This window comes from Dendrobium catenatum, unplaced genomic scaffold, assembly GCF_001605985.2.
Source record: "Dendrobium catenatum unplaced genomic scaffold, ASM160598v2 fragScaff_scaffold_1209, whole genome shotgun sequence".
Taxonomy (NCBI): Eukaryota; Viridiplantae; Streptophyta; class Magnoliopsida; order Asparagales; family Orchidaceae; genus Dendrobium; species Dendrobium catenatum.
Window position 1 is genome coordinate 982,548 of NW_021319671.1, and position 16,775 is coordinate 999,322.

The 16,775-nt window shown below is 32.0% G+C and overlaps 1 protein-coding gene and 1 pseudogene across 1 annotated transcript; both read right to left on the minus strand.

Moving 5' to 3' along the window:
* Positions 1–5,012: 5,012 nt before the first annotated feature.
* On the minus strand, positions 5,013–6,902 carry LOC110101600 (patatin-like protein 2). The gene is made up of 5 exons (XM_020829567.1): positions 6,771–6,902; positions 6,477–6,658; positions 5,700–5,865; positions 5,349–5,651; positions 5,013–5,258 (listed from the first exon to the last, which is right to left on the minus strand). The coding sequence occupies exons 1-5, from the start codon at positions 6,900–6,902 to the stop codon at positions 5,013–5,015; spliced, it is 1,029 nt and encodes a 342-aa protein (XP_020685226.1).
* A 4,681-nt stretch (positions 6,903–11,583) lies between these two features.
* On the minus strand, positions 11,584–13,472 carry LOC110101557 (annotated as a pseudogene).
* Between the last annotated feature and the right edge of the window lie 3,303 nt (positions 13,473–16,775).

Consider the following 16,775-nt stretch of genomic DNA (forward strand, 5'->3'; position numbering starts at 1 on the left):
AATTTTTATTATATTCTACTCATTCCATTTCATCACGATTCACGACTCTTGCAGAATATATGTTATAAAATATTAATTTTAATATGTCAGAATTCTCGGAGATAAATTAAATAAATAAAAAATACTAAAATAGTTTTTTTGGAACGAGATATCTAGCCGCTCATATTTCATTAGAGGTGCATGGCGGCATAGCTAATTCCTCAATGAGCCTATCAGCAATTAATCTCATAAGTACAAGACCCGCAATTATTTTCTCCAATTAAAACTTTCTTGAATTCGAACAATTATTACGTCCTCCGACCGGACGTAGAGGAACGTCCGGTCGGAGGCCAAATCGTGCCAAAAAATGAGAAATACCGAGCAATATCAAACAATAACAAGGAATACCATCACGTGAAGATCCAATACCGAGTTATACCGAGCAATACCGAGTTATACAAAAGTTGTACCGAGTTTTTCCTAGAAAAAACTCGGTATAATTCGGTATTGCTCGGTATAGCTCGATATAACTCGGTATTGATCTTCACAGAACGATATTCATCGTTATTATTAAATAATACCTAGCAATACCGAGCAAATACCGAATTTTTTGACGGGATTTTTTCTCTGACCCGATGACCCGACGTTCCGTCCTTACACCGGACCTAATAAAAGTTCCTTGAATTCGCCTATCTAGTTGCTTTAATGATGATGGTTGAGAGTTGTTATATTATTTTTACGAGGAATTTAAGAAGTGGAGAGAGCGAGAGATAAAGGACAAAAACTTTCATAGATTTCTATGAGAAGAGGTATAAAGAATTAAATGTAGGTGCTTCCATATGCTCGCATTTAAATTCAGCCAGACTATCTGATAGATTTTTCTATCTTAGGATCATTATAGAAAATATGATAAGAAAATAAAAATATTTGATCACAGATACATGATAATATTATTTTATCTTATAAAAAAATAAATTTGAGTGACATTTTATAGTATTAGGTAATTATCTTATAATTATTATTCAAATATCATATTAATTAATTTTTTTTATTATTTGTCGCATTAAAAGTTTATAATTAAAAAAAAATAACAAAAGGTTTAAGTTTTGAACCATCACTGGCCTTGAATTTTTTTTTAAAGCAAATTAAAATCCATTTCAAGATAAAGATACAACAAAGAATCCCAAACAGGGCCACATCAAAAAAGAATACAATCAATGAAAAATAAAACAACAACAGAGAGACAAAATTAGAGTTAGATAGGCACAAACAGAAAATCTCGGACTCAGACAGACAACTAGTTGCCATGGAGGGGCCATCTAAGGAGGACAGACAAAACATCCAAGCCGAGAAGCTGCCAAAAAACGAGCCACCAAGGGTGCCAACCAATCCTGGCCATTCAAGGCGCAGCAGCAAAACTGCTTTCTCATCGTCCATACCGTTAAATCCATCATCACAACCAAAGTAGCAAAAACCGAAATAGAAACAAACTTCCAAAATAAGAAAGTCAAAACACTTCCAAAATAAAAAAGTCATACTTCTTGGTTTTTCATTTATGTTGCCTCCCATAATTATCGAGCGAGCCTGTTTCCAAGATAATATCAATAAAATCTTCCCCACTATCCATTGTCATGTCATCATGCAACCAATCATATTGCCACCGAACATAATCTTTAACAACACTGGTTAACAAATTAACATTTGAAATGACAGAAATAGACACATGCACTAGTTGCGTCACAACACTTGCTTCCACAACAACAATCAAAGCTCTAACACCACTATCAACTAAAAAAGCAGAATTTTCAACAGACAACTCCGCCCCACCACCATAAATAGGACTATCATTAAGATTAACAGAACAATTTATATCATTCACAGACACAATGACATGGGGTACATTCGGAGAAACAACAACATACACAACACCGGAATCCACCAAAACACCATTAATACAGGCAACAGGGGAGAGATCGGGGTAAGAAACACCCACCTCACTGACATTAACAAGCTGGATAGGAAATTCCAACACATCAATCGAATCCACCAAAACAACAGGAGAAAGAGGAGTAACAGAAGAAACAACAGCATTAGAATGCGCAGTAAATCCAACCGGATCAACACCCTCAACCCCAATACCCACCAGAGACAATGACTGACACATAGGATTAGGAATAACTAAATCACCTCGAATAGACTCATGCTCAACAGGATCATAAACCACATCAGCTAAAGCACCGATACCAATATCCGACACAACAGGACCCCCAGGAGGCAAAGAAACAGGTAAATCACAAACCTGACCAATTGGAGCCAAACAATTACCCTTAACAGACTGCTCAACTATAGGAGAAACGACCTCCTCCGGAACACGGGGCAAATGGGGATGAAGAAGTGGGCATTCATGCTTCAAATGGCCCAAAGACTTACAGTAAGATCAATAAAATGGAAAAGGCTCCATCTCAACCATTTGGATATAACCCAAGCCCTCAGAGCCAACCAAACATTATCAGGAAAAACTTTGGTAACATCCAATTCCACCAAGACACGTGCAATCGACATCCGCCTACCAGAGGAGGTAGCCTGATCAATTTTCAGGGGTCCACCGAACATGGAACCAAGTTCATGGAGAATCCTAGGGGCAAAGAGATGCAGTCTCAGATTAGTAAAAGAAACCCAAATAGGGATAATGAGTGATCCAATTTCAACGAATGTCAGCCATTTTCTCACAGTTTAGGGTTTTAAATGAATTTTAACCAACAAAGAAAGCTATTAGTAGATGGTGGCTCATAATAGAAGCATAAGAACATTTCCATCAAGAGATATAATAGCCATACTTTTTTATTTATCTTATTAATTGTTTTAAACACTTATTATACATATAATTAAACTAACACAGAAAATTAAATAGGAGCTTAAATAAAAATTAATTATGTAAAAAATGTATGATTATAAAAATATTTTAAAAGAACAAAAATGCTAATTTAGTTAATATTTTCTTAAGAAAATGGTAATTAGATTATTAGATTAGCGTGTTTTTAGGGAAATATAGAAATATATTATTTTTAGTGTTTGATAAAAAAAATCTGATTATAAACAAGTAGAGAGAAGTTTGATTTTACAAGCAAGTATTTTTAATTTAAGAAGGAATAGTTTAATATTCAATTTTTTATGTTTAATATTTGTATATATTTTTTTTATTTAATGATAATTACTAAAAAAACTTGATTAGTATTAAAAAAATCCTAATTTAATATGTTATAAGTTTTAATTAAATTGTTAACATTATAGCGATTGATTAAATATTTAAAATATTTTGCTTTTATATTTTCTGTTAACATTTAAGTTAAAATTTTAATTAAATATTTAATAATATTTTATATAAACATGTAGAATAAATATTATATTCTTAAAATGTTTATATAATTTTAATTACATATTTAACCAAAAAATTTAATATTAATTTTTATATTTAAAAGTATATACATACTTAAATATAAAAAATTAAATATAAAAGCAGTAATGTGGATTAATAAGCTGGCAATCAGCATTCTGTACTTCTGAGTGCGACGCCCCCTCTTAAATAATGGCCGCTGGCTTTTCTGCTCTTATTTTTTTCTTGACTATTTACAATATTTTAACAAATTATTAAATAATTATATTAAGTATGAACCTTTTTTTTGTTAATTCACCGCTGTATATTTTTCTATATTATCACTTTAGAAAACAATATTAATGAAATCCGCTGGATAATTAAATTATATATAATTATTTTTATATGAATAAATGCAATTAAAAAATAGATTAAAATTGGGTAGGATGTCCTAACCCAATTTTAATCAGAATATATTTTAAATTTTAATATATAACATTTAAATATCCTTCATGATAAAACATATGATTTCGAGTGATCATTTTTGCACCATTAATTCTCATCGACTCACTCTCATGTGCTATTGGTGACATGCTTAATTAAAATCAGCTTTTCGATTCAATCCAAACTCAATAAATAATTGAACAATTCAGAATTTTGGAACCAAACACAACTAAAAAAACTAATTTTGTGAACTCGAATCTGAATTTTTTGTGTCGAGTCTATATTAAGTTGCTATGTCGGGTCATTTATTGATGGTCCGGATAAAATATTGAAAGAGAGAGGCATGAAAGACTTTTCATAACTAACAGAATGATGAAAATAGATTTTGGTCAACAAGTTTGAGAGATCTCCTCTAAAAATATGACTGAAGCTAAAACTAAAAGTCTAAAGGGGCTTAAAGTTGATTGTTTTAATTGCTTAACAGAGCAAAAATTTCGCCAACGAGGGAACCTGCTCTAATTTTTGTAATTCTTCATTTTTAAATTATTTATTAATCCAAAATAGTCACCAACATCTTTTTTTGGACACATGAAAAACATCAATGATTTTTTCCCCATTTGATTCTCTCTCACGACTCATGACCTCGAGCACGATTTTCATTTTTTCTTTCTCTCGTGTCTCGCGCGCCCCCAAACAAAGACCGCCCGTGGTCGATGTTTATGTCTTATAACCTCTAAAGGCCATGCTATTTGCATTCTCCTCTTGGATATAATAATGAGAAAAAAAAAAAACAGAACTGTTTTAATATATTCTAACATTCCAAATGAGATGACAAATTTAACTATTTTAAATTAGGCCCATCAGAATAAAATTTATGGCTCTGCCACTGTTGATGATCATAATTAGCTTTTTTGACTTGCTTGCATTAGAAATCACATTTATATATTATATGAATTGATCTGCTACGTTCAAAGGAATCATGCATTACAATTAATCTTACATGTTTTTTTTTTTAAGATAAAACCCACGGGGTCTACACGTTAATAAAGATAAAATTGCACGTCCTTAGAGGATGCGAAGCTAACATGCTCTTTAACATGCCCAAGGCTTTATTTGAAATGGCTTTCTTAGGGCTTCTTAAACCGGATTTTTAGTAAAAAGATTAAATTTTTTTGACTAAGAAAGTACAACAAGCAAACTAATGAAGGATAACATGTTAAGCAGCGGCTGCCATTTTTGTACCATTAATTCTTCTCTTCCTTTCCATTGAAAGTAAGTGTGCAAAGTGAATCAAGGCTTCTTCATTAGTTCCTCCACCTTTGACAGGCTCATATATCCCAGTCTCTATATTCACCCTCGACACATTCTTCTTAATCAAATTCTCTCCAATCTTCACCAACTCTTCTAAGTTCTCTGTCGTTGAGATGTCCACTGATGATGTGCTCCCCATCAATGTGTCATCCTGTTTAATCACAATTTTAAACAAATTAATCTCTTTCTTAAAACTACTTAAACCAAATATTAGAGCTTCTTCTCTTCTTCTTCTTTTTACCTGAATGCGAAGATAATTTTTCTCTGAATGTAGAGTTTTGAAGAGAATGCAAGTCATGATATCAACCATGTCTGCGCTTGCTTGTGAATATATGTCGATGATTGGCGTGTCACCATTGTTATAAAGCCATCGAAGCACTCCCCACTTAGCTGCATCTTTTGCATTGTAGTTCTCTTCTGCCTTGGCTGATCCAGTACCAACAGAAAGTACAAGAAACTTGCTGTATTCCACTGGATTTATAGGAAAGTAATCTTGGCTTTCCAGGAAAATGTTCTTGCTCACAATATTCATGGCAAGCAAAGTCTGTATAAATTCAGAAATTTAACTATAGATTAATTAGTATAAATTTACCTCAAATGAGGAGAAGATTGTGGGTTGAAGGAGCTTAATATCAAAAGTTGGGATAACTACATTGGTTAGAGTTTGATGAAGCTTTGTATCTCCAAGAATATCTTTAACCAGAGAGTGTAGGTACTTTCCATCATATTTAGGCCCAGAAATTGCACTGAAAATGCTCCTAGCTGAGCCAAATAACCCCAAGCCGCTGCATTTTAATTTGTTTCTATATCAGTAAAACCAAAAAAAAAAAAAAAAAAACATGAAATTAATTTATCTTTCTTATTGTGTTTCTTTTCTGAAATATGTGGCTGTATTTCCTGCAACCTGCGCTTTTAACCTGCTACTAATAAGCATAAAAATAAGCTAGAGTTTAGTTAAAATAGATTGTTAAAATATATGAGAGTACAAAGCTTAGCATCATATCGATAATTATAGCTTCATTTGAGATGGTTTTTTTATTATTTCTTAAAACAACTTTTTAATTTAAAAATTAAAAATTTTATACTGAAAAATTGATTTAAGAAGCAATAAGAAAGCCGTCCCAAATAAAACCTAAATGATATGTTAATAAACTTTCACTCATAAGATTAAACTCTGTAGACTGAAAAAGAGTTCAATTTGTAGAATATTAGATACAGTTTTTATGAACAATCTCTTAATAATAAAGTCCCAAATGACAAAATTAAAGTTTTGTTTGTGACAGTTTTCTTACTGTTATTAGAAAGTTATTTTAAAAAGCAGTAAGAAAGTCATCCTAAATAAAGCCTAAGTACTTATGGTTCAACTAACCCATTTTGAGGAAAGATCTTAGGCGATTGCTTTAAAAAGAAATCTTTGATATCTTTGGCTGAATACATTGGCCGATTGCTCTTATTAGGAGCAGTTAGCATTGTGGTCACTAAACCACCGGTGCTTGTTCCAGCAATCACATCAAAATAGTCTGCAAGCCTTGCTTCTTCTCCATCAAGCTCCTGTAATAACCCAACCCCCTCTCTTAATTAATTATACTTCAAAAAGTTTAAGAAAAGAAAACAAATTAACTCATAATTAAGCAGATGATTAGAGAAAAAAAAAATTTCTTACTTGTAGCTTGGATTCAAGAAAGGCAAGAATGATTCCTGGAATAATTCCTCTTACCCCTCCTCCGTCTATGCTTAGAACTGTAACAAGACTACCTTGAGAGCGAGGAGAGGAGATTTCGAAGTTGCTCGCCATTGATTCAACGCTGTTGATCAGCTTAAGCTTTGGAAATCTTATTCAGTAAAGCTAAGAAGGGTGATTATGAAGCTAATTGAAGAGATTAGCAGTTAGTTAATCTCTGGCTTTACTGTTGTTCTTATTGTGGCAAAGATGATTTGTGTTTTTATAGACTTGTCTACTAAAAGGATTTGTACCAAGTAAATCACTAAGAAAGCGTGTATTAGATGTCTTAGCCAAACACGTACGTGCGACTGAAATTTGAATTAATCGCATGTTAACAGTTTAATTAGTGCTAATTATTTTGTAGAAAATTTGCCTAACTGTGCTTTGAACTTGGCCAACTCGTTTGGCTTGAGAACAAAGTCATTTTGGAAACTATGTGGACTCCGTCCAATATCTTTCTTTCTTTTTTTTTTTTAAGCTTAACAACATAGAATATAAATATATTTCGTTGAAATTCAAATTTTATCTTAATTACAAAATGAATATCCATTCAAAAAATAAATAAGAATTTTCGTATATTTGTAGATGGCACGATAAAATTATTAAGAATTTGATAAAAATAGATAGATAAGGATTGAAATTTTATTATCAATTTTGGATGAATGTAGACTAAATTATTCATTTGGTCTTGAAATAAAATGAATATAATGTAAAAGAAAATGATGATGATGGCTGGCGACGACAGTACAATCAGCTTGCAGTGGAAAAAGAATGCAGTCAAAACTAGATAGTTTGCAACACCTAAATTTTAAAATTCCCTATTTTTTATTCTAAGAACGTTCCTTTATAGATAAGTTTAGTTGAAAACTTGTAAATAAAATATTAGTTATAATTAAAAAAAAAATAAAATATTTAGGTCAGCCATCAATCGAGGATCTTAATTAAAACAAGGAGAGGAGCCATTCTTGGTCTTGCACGTTTAAAGAATGACAACTAATTAACAATGTAGTTGCTTGCTCACCTTAACTTATGCTTGATAAGCATCAATGTTGGTTCAATTCATATTAAATTATTGTCATTACTATATGTTGGCTCATATTTTATTGGGCTAATTCACATGTTTATATAAAGGATTAAGTGATCTTAGCCAAGTTTTATTCATCTTTCAAGTTGAATTAAATAAAATTTGAATGTCTAAGTAGAGGTGTAAATGAGTCATCGAGTCGGTCGAGTGGTAGCATTATCGAGTTGAGCTTGTTTAGCTCTTATAGAGCTCAAACGGAGCTCGAACTTGACTTGTTGTATAAAAACAAACTTGAGCTCGATTCAATTGAAAAGTTCGGACTGGACTCGTTTATGAAGCTCAAATTTATATTATCTTAAAAAATTATTAATAAAAGGGTATATTAAAATTTTTTAAAACTATATTTTAAAATTGAGTAGCTCACCTAGCTAACAAGCTAGCAAATTAAGTTAGAATAAGCCCGAACTCTAGATAATTTAATAAACGAGCTTAATTACATGCTCGATAAGCTCGACTTACGAGCTCATCAGAGAGCCGAGTTAAAATCAACTCGACTCACTTACACCTGTACTCATAAGTAACAAAAAAGATTTGTAGAGTTTTGTTGAGACCAATGGAGCTTCCGGATTGATGAAACTTCAAAGTTCAGACATGTAATTAAAGGAATATATGTCCTCAACGACATAAATATTCCTCCATTAAAAAATACAAATTATACATATTTAAATATAACAAATGTAGGCCTTATTGTTGAAGAATGATTTATTATTCTGTGTGGAGCCTGGAGGGTGTCCGGAGACCAATAAAAATGTGCCATGTCACTCTAAAAATTACCATGCTCAGTACCGAGCTTAGTACTCGCGCTAAGTACTGCTCGGTACCGAGCGCTTAACCAGATGATTTTCCATATGGTGTCCACATATAATAATAGCTCTATTAGAATATGAGTGTTGGGCCAGTACGGATCTATTTGCATTATTATTATTACTCTCTCAAATTTAATTATGCTTTTATTCATGTTACCAACTCTTAAGGTAATATGTTATTAAGAACTTAAACCAAATTATCTGACCCAAATATTCTCTCATGAAATCCATAAATTGGACTAGTTGCTACCTATTTAAAGCGAAATTTCATCAATAAAAGAAAAAAATGAAATTAATAGAGATTTCCAAATCTTTGTTCTTTGCTTTTAGTACTCATCTTGTTATGCATGATGTCCACTTTTGACAAACATCAATGATTGTTGTTTTTCTTGATGCATCTTATCAATCATATATGTTGCCTCTTGTTATTTTCCTTAAGATGTTGATCCCCAAAGGATGTTGATTCTCATCGTTGCCTATTGTTTAATACTTGTCATTGATAGTTAATCAACATTTGTTCAAAATTGATATTTGATGACTACGAACAACTAATACATAACGCTCATCTTCTCGATCGCTTGCTCTCTTCTTCGGCAAGAAGAACCACAAAGCGAACTGCTCGTAATATATCGCTCAACTTCTACTATCCTTTATTAAACATTGTTGGATGTTTGCCAATGAATGAAGTTTGACATTTGTGATCCATCAATGTTTAATGTCAAATTTCTCGCATGTACGACCACTCCCTTATAAATAGAATGGCCAATTTGAGTGCCTATTTTCACTTGATTGCTAAAGTTTATCTTTAGTCTCACCTGATGCTTGCTTATAATAAACATCCAGCATTTGTATGCTATTGACATTTAATACTTGACTTTAAAGTTGTCTAATCTTCTCTCATATTAATATAAAAATCAAGATGGTTGCTCACTGTTATCTCACTGCATATGCTCCTTGTCACTCGGATGCTTGTCAGTGATTGCAATCCATTAAGAACCTTCATCTATTCTCTTGATTGTATGATCTCCCTTCATATCTAAAGAATCATTAAACCAGCAACCATAAACACTAACTTTCGATATTCCACATTAACTACATGTCGTCCAACTTATATTTTTGATCGACGTACAATGTTTGTCAACCACTGGCCGGCTTTAGATACAACTATTCTAGTTCACACTTTCACCCTTTAGGTTATGCAATTTCCCATCATATCCAAATATCAATGGAGCTAATACTCCATTGACGCTCAACGTTTGACATTTCATGTCAATCATTATCTAACACTTATAAATAATCAACATTTGATCACCATGGTCCATGTCCAACCTACAAATTCTTAATTACAAATATCTCTTCCTAGTAGGAGAATAACAAAGTCGATCCCCAATCATCACTTGATTTTTGTTACAAGCTATCCATCATCATATTACACTCATCACTATATAAAAAATTTGAAATGTTGAGACTCCCCTCCTATTATTACCATTAAAAAAAGTCTTTTGTAGTTCAAGTAAATTAAATTGTATTAATATCTTTCAAGTTATGAGGAATTTTACTATTTGCAATCTTGAACTTACATTAATGAAATTATGTCTAGTAAGAAATCTCTGTGAAAATTTTACTTCCTCTGATTTTCATATTAAGAACTATGAAATATATAACCAATTAGTTTTAGTACTGTACTAACCATCCAATCAAAATTGACAAATCTCCTCAACAACAACATAAAAACAAGCCATAACAGAATCATCTGAAGCAAGTTAATATTTGGGGGCAACCCAAACAACATCCTTAAAAGGATGTTTATGTCAACTCTTAATCTACCTTATTAATCGTTTGATTAAACTTATTCTTTCTATGCAATCACCATTCGAAAAGCACTGATATTATTCATACCTCCTTCACATCAAATCCATCTTCTCAGCCACAGTAGCCTCTAATCATCCTTTAATTATTTAATTTGGGCTTATTTGGAGACAGATCAAACCGCTTTTGTCGTCATTAAATTGTTTACTTAGGCTTTAAATTAGCTAAAAATAAATGATAATGAATATGATTCAAAAATAAAAAAGGTCAAATATTGCATTGATGTATACTTCCAAACATGATTTGAACAATAGAAAATATATTAGGCAGGCTTATATTTTAATTTGAATTTGAAATTTAATTAAATCCTAAAGAATTTTTTTTAAAATTTTTAATTTTGATATTTATTATATATTTATAACTGTTCTATTTTTATTTTATAAATTTTTATTTAAAATTTCTCCTTGGAATTATTTAAAACAAAAAAACTAATTTTTTTCTCCCGCCCGCTGCCCTCTCTTTTCCGAGAGATTATTCTGTGCGGACGCCGAACACAGTTCACCGTCCAGAGACCAACCAGACTGCACCATGTCAGCGGTACCGAGCCGTGGAACCGAGCGGTACTGAGTCGAGTATTGAGCAGGGGGTGACATGACGCATTTTGCTTGGTCTCCTGAAGGCGCTCTGCATCCACACAGAATAATCTCTCCTCTCTCCCTCTCTTTTCCTCGAGCCTATTTTTCTTTCTTCGTTTGAGTTGAATGCACTATTTCTTTTAGCACATCTGAATGAGCTATTTAAGCTTTTAAATCCTAAAATTTTCTTTTTATTGAATTTATATTTATTTATGAGCAATATATGGACCTTAGTGGCAAAATTGATTGAGAAATGAGAGAAACATAGGGACACATAAAGTAAGGAGAAGTAAGCTTCTGATCATATATATCTTATTGTAAGGTGTCATGTGGGCTTGCCATGTGACATTATTTAATATTTATAGTTGTGGGTACAAACAAGACCCTGCATACAAATATAATTATACAAAATGGCCTAATTAAAGAAGTTTTGCTTCCTTTTGTGCACCATGAATTCTCATATTCCTTTGTTTTGAAAGATCCCGGGCAAAATCAACCAAGGCTTGCTTATTATTTCCTCCACATTTAACAGGCTCATACACCCCAGTATCTATATTCACCCTCGATAAAAGCTTCTCAATCAATTTCTCTCCAATCTTCACCAACTCTTTCAGGTTCTTCTCTGTTGAGATATCCATAGATGAAGCATCTCCAGCCAATGTGTCATCCTGAATGCGAAGATAGTTCTGCTCTTTTTTCAGAGATTTGAAGAGAACAGAAAGCATTATATCAACCATGTCTGTACTTGCTTCTGAATATATGTTGATGATTGGCAGGTCAACAAAACAATTGCAAAGCCATCGATCGAAGCATTCCCCACTTAGCTACTTCTTCTGCACTGTAGTATTTTTCCTTCTTGGTTGATCCAGTGCCGAGTGACAGTACCAGGAACCTCTCGTATTGCACTGGCTTTATCTTGAAGTAATCTTCGCTTTTCTGGAATATGTTCTTGCTCACCATATTCATGGCTAGCAAAGTCTGTACGTACAAATTCATATATATACAACATCATGACCAATGGAATATATACCTTGGTTTGTTTCCTACAAACTAAGGTTTTGTTTGGGGTGGCTTTTTTATTGCTTCTTGAAGCAGTTTTCTAGTAAAAAGCTGCTTTAAGAAGCAGTATGAAAGCCATCCCAAACTAAACCTAACTGATAAGAGATATATTAACATACTGGGTTATTTGCTGCAACTCCTCCGTCGATGAGATTGAACTCTCGAGGAAAGCCATTCGAGTCTTTGGTTTTGAAGTAGTGAGCAGGTAAGTAAACAGGTGCAGCTGAGGTGCCAATGCAGATGTCTGATAAATAAGCATCCTTTGATGGAGTAGATTTTGCCTATAAGATTCGAAATGATTATAATTATAGCTTAATTAGAGATAATTAATTAATTAAGTTGATTATAAATACCTCAAATGAGGAAAAGATAGTGGGCTGAAGGAGCTCAATATCAAAAGTTGGGATTACAACGTTGGTTAGAGTTTGATGCAGCTTTGTATCTTCAAGAACATCCTCAATTAGAGAGTGGAGGAACTCTCCATTATATTTGGGTCCACAGAGTTGACCGAAACAGCAGCAATTTGAGCCAAATAAATACGGACTGCAGTTTAAGAAGCAATATCACTAATCTAATGAAGCGATTAAATAAAATCACTTATGAATAAGCTTACCATAATCTGCGTGGAAAGATTTTAGGTGATTTATCTAAGTAGAATTTTATGATTTCTTTGGCTGAATACAGTGGACGTTTGCACTTATTAGGAGCAGTTAGCATTGCGGTCACGAGACCACCAGTGCTTGTTCCAGCAATCACATCAAAGTAGTCTGCGAGCCTTGCTTCCTCTCCATCAATCTTCTGCAATGTCATCAAAGAAAACATTTTAGCTCATGATCAAGCACCTAATTAACACATTTAGGTTTCGTTTGGGATGACTTTTTTACTGCTTCTTAAAGCAGCTTTCTAGTACAAAATTTTCAATTTTTATACTAAAAAGCTGCTTTGGGAAGCTGTTGGAAAGCCATCTTAATACTTCTTAAAGCAGTTCTTTAGCATAAAAATCTTAATTTTTAAACTAGAAAATTATTTTAAGAAGCCTTAATGTGATTACCTGCAGCTCGGCTTCAAGAAAGGCAAGAATTACTGCCGGAATGATTCCTCTCACGCCTCCTCCGTCGATACTCAAAACTGTAACAAGGCTGCCATGCGAGCGAAGAAAGCTCCTTTCGTTGCTGGCCGCCATGGATGCAAAGCAAAGCTACTTACTGCGCAGATTAAGCTAATATGGAAGATTATGAAGCTATTTGCAGAGAATATTGTCGGATTGGTGATCTGCTGCATCGTCTTGTGTGTTATATTTATAGAAATTAATGAGAACCGGATCTGCTTCATCATCTTTGCGCACTAACTATTAAGAAAAACTCGTGTTTGCTCTTCTTTTACATTTAAATTTATTGCTCACCAACTATTTTGGGCTGATAAATATTTTCAGGTACCTTTGTCTCCTATATAGTTTTTTTCTGAATCACGAATAATTGTAATAGCACTCACTGATAAAATTCATATATTTACAGGTGATATGATTGAACTATTTGAAATTTTATAATAGTGCAGAATTAGTGGAAAAAATTTTAATTCGACCGACATTCAATAATCATTTTATCTATATAAATAACCTAAAAGTTACTTATTTAGAAAGTTAAGCCTTATGCCATTTTTGAATGTCAAATCATATATTTGTACGGTCAAATGATTGAGAATTTGAAAAAAAAAAAAAAAGTTAAAATTAAATAGCTAATAATTAAATATTATTCTTGTAATTAAGGGTGTAAGAAGCCTAAGGTGACTCATGAGTGTGCTCGAGCTGGACTCAATAAATAGCTCGTCACTTAAACTTAAGAAGTTAAGTCAGCCACGACTTAAATCGTTAGCTTACAAACATGTTCATTTACAAAATATTAGTATAAATATACTTAAAATATAATAAAAATCAGGAGATAAATTATAAAACTATTAAAAATATTTAAAAATTGTTTGACCCTTTCTTATATCAAGTGATTATTATTATTATTATTATTTATATTTTAATTTCTTATTTATTCATAATTTTTTAGAATAATTACTGGCATCATGATATTTTCTCTCTTTCATTATGAATGAGCTAGTTAAAACTTTAGAATTAAGCTTGAACACATTTAATTTATAAAGCTCAAGCTCAAATTAGAGATTATTTGAGCTTGACTTGACTCATTTGCACCTTTAATATAATTGCTCTTTAATTTATTTATTCACTAATATTTTGTTTTGCTAATTCAAATATTTAGAGAGAGGATTAATTAAATGATATTAGCATAGTTTGACTCATCTTGCAGCTTGAATTTTAGCTCAACTAAGAGGGAGAAAGAGGCAATGTAGAAATTATATGATTATTTTTTTAATGGAATTGGAAATGGAAAGAAAGAGGGAAAAATTCTATAGTAAGTAATTCACCAACTCAAATATTTGTAGTATAAATGTCAAAAGATACTTAAAAGATAAAAAATGTTCCCCTTCATCCTTTATTTATAGATCTAAAATGATAAATCACATGCTAAATCTTGAATTGAATCAAGGGCCAATCTGTTTTATGAAGGGTGATTAAAGGGTCGTTTGATTTGCCTCAAAAAGGTGTAAAGTATTCAAAATGGATGAGTTTTGAAAATATTTGTGTTTGATTTGAACTAAAGGGAATGCAAAGTAAAATTTCAGTGCATTTGGAACACATCAACTAGTTCATTTTCTGATGTATTTGAAATTCCTACGATTTCGACGATTTTCAAATACATTGCAAACTCACTGTCATTGCCATGGCTTGTGAGCCACCCTCAGTTGCCACCTGCTGATCACCACGACCACAACGTTTTTGTATTTTACATTACATTTACTTTACTTCAAACCAAACAAAAATAATAATAATATCATTCGCTACTTTGATAATATTCAAACAATTCCAAAATATTCATTTTACAATGCATTTCTTTTAATTTTTTTAAACAATAAACAACCCCTAAAATTATAAAAAATGCAAAGTTTATAAAAATTTTGGTATTTTTCTTTGTTGCAAAAAAGAAAAGGCAACGTAAAATTTTGATCAATTATGAATTAACTCTATAATTTATTTTTGAGGTATTCCAAACTCGGCCATGCTTTGCCAATTCTAAATATTCCGCAAGATGATTTTGTTAGACTATCAATTATCATCATCTTTATGCTTTATACAAGATTTATTTTTCTTCAAACTAAATAAAAAAATATAATCACAATATTGATTTTGCACTCATCTATATTATTTCAAACATTTCAAATATATTGCTTTCATTAGGCAATGCATTACTATGAATTCTTTTTTTCTGCAAAACAAACAACCCATTAAAATATCACTTAGTTTTTTTTTTCTCTTTTTAAATTACTAGTTTGGAATGAATCCCCCTCACTTAAATCAAAATTAACTTTAAGGTTTAGTTTTAAACAGTTTTTTTACTGCTTAAAATAATTTTTTAGTAAAAAAATTAAAATTTGTTAACCGTTTTAAGAAAAAGTAAAAAAAGCCTTCCGGAACGAAGCATGAGGGCATCTCCAACCGAAAACTCCATTTTTCACTCTATAATGGAGGAAAACTTCAAAATGCCGCAATTCATCTCCAATGGAACTCCATTTCTCTTCTTTCCCGTTCTTTCCCGCGCTCTCTTGTTTCGCGCCTTTCCCTCGAAGCGAAAAAGTAGAGCGATTTTTTTGGCGTAGGTGAACAGTCCGACGCCAATATTGGCGTCGGACTGTTCATCCGCATGCCATTGACGTATTTTTTGGCGATCCATTGGAGCAAAAAGCCACTCCATACACGCGACTGCAGTTCGGCTGGAGAAGCTCTAAGTTTTTTTTTGGGACATTTAGGCCATTTAAGGCAAACTCACACACACAACACATACACATGTACTCGAACCTTGGACCTTTTAGTTGGAAGACTAAGCTCTCAACCAATAGGCCAAGGGGAGTTGTGTAGAAGCTCTAAGTTGCTAACAAAATTACTGGGCCGCACAGTCTTTCTTTTGCCCTTCCATATAGCTCATGATTTAAGTGAATAACAATAAAATATTTTGATAAAATATTCAGATATAAAATATATCAAATAAATATTGAAATTTAAATTAAAATCAGTAAACTTTCGAAGGTAATATATAACATCAATTTTAATAAAAATATAAAATTTTAATATTTAACATAATATATTTTGTATCCCATCATCGCACAAAGTTTCCCCCTCATTATTTTCATCAACACCAATTTATTACCAAATAAATAAGCTGTCCTCAACAGCCAATTTAATACTCAATTAATAGAAATTAAAAACTGTTTGAGACCGCTTTCTATCTGCTTTGTTTTTTAAGATAAAAATTATAATTTTATTTGACAATTATTTTTTAGTTATTTTTTTATTGCCTTTCAAATATTTGTGGTGCAAAATTAAGTGTAGCTAATTAATGCAATTACATATAGTTAATGAATAATTAATTAAGGCATTAAGCTAATTAAAAATTCTGTTTCTTAGAATATTACTTTGAAGAAGCATTGGCAG

Bases quoted from the DNA above. Each gene is read 5' to 3' on its own strand.
- LOC110101600 (XM_020829567.1), bottom strand. From the start codon at position 6,902: ATGGCGAGCAACTTCGAAATCTCCTCTCCTCGCTCTCAAGGTAGTCTT. The intron at 6,659-6,770 runs GTAAGAAATTTT...GGGTTATTACAG, and splicing joins TTCTTGAATCCAAGCTACAA to GAGCTTGATGGAGAAGAAGC. The intron at 5,259-5,348 runs GTAAAAAGAAGA...GTGATTAAACAG, and splicing joins AAAATTATCTTCGCATTCAG to GATGACACATTGATGGGGAG.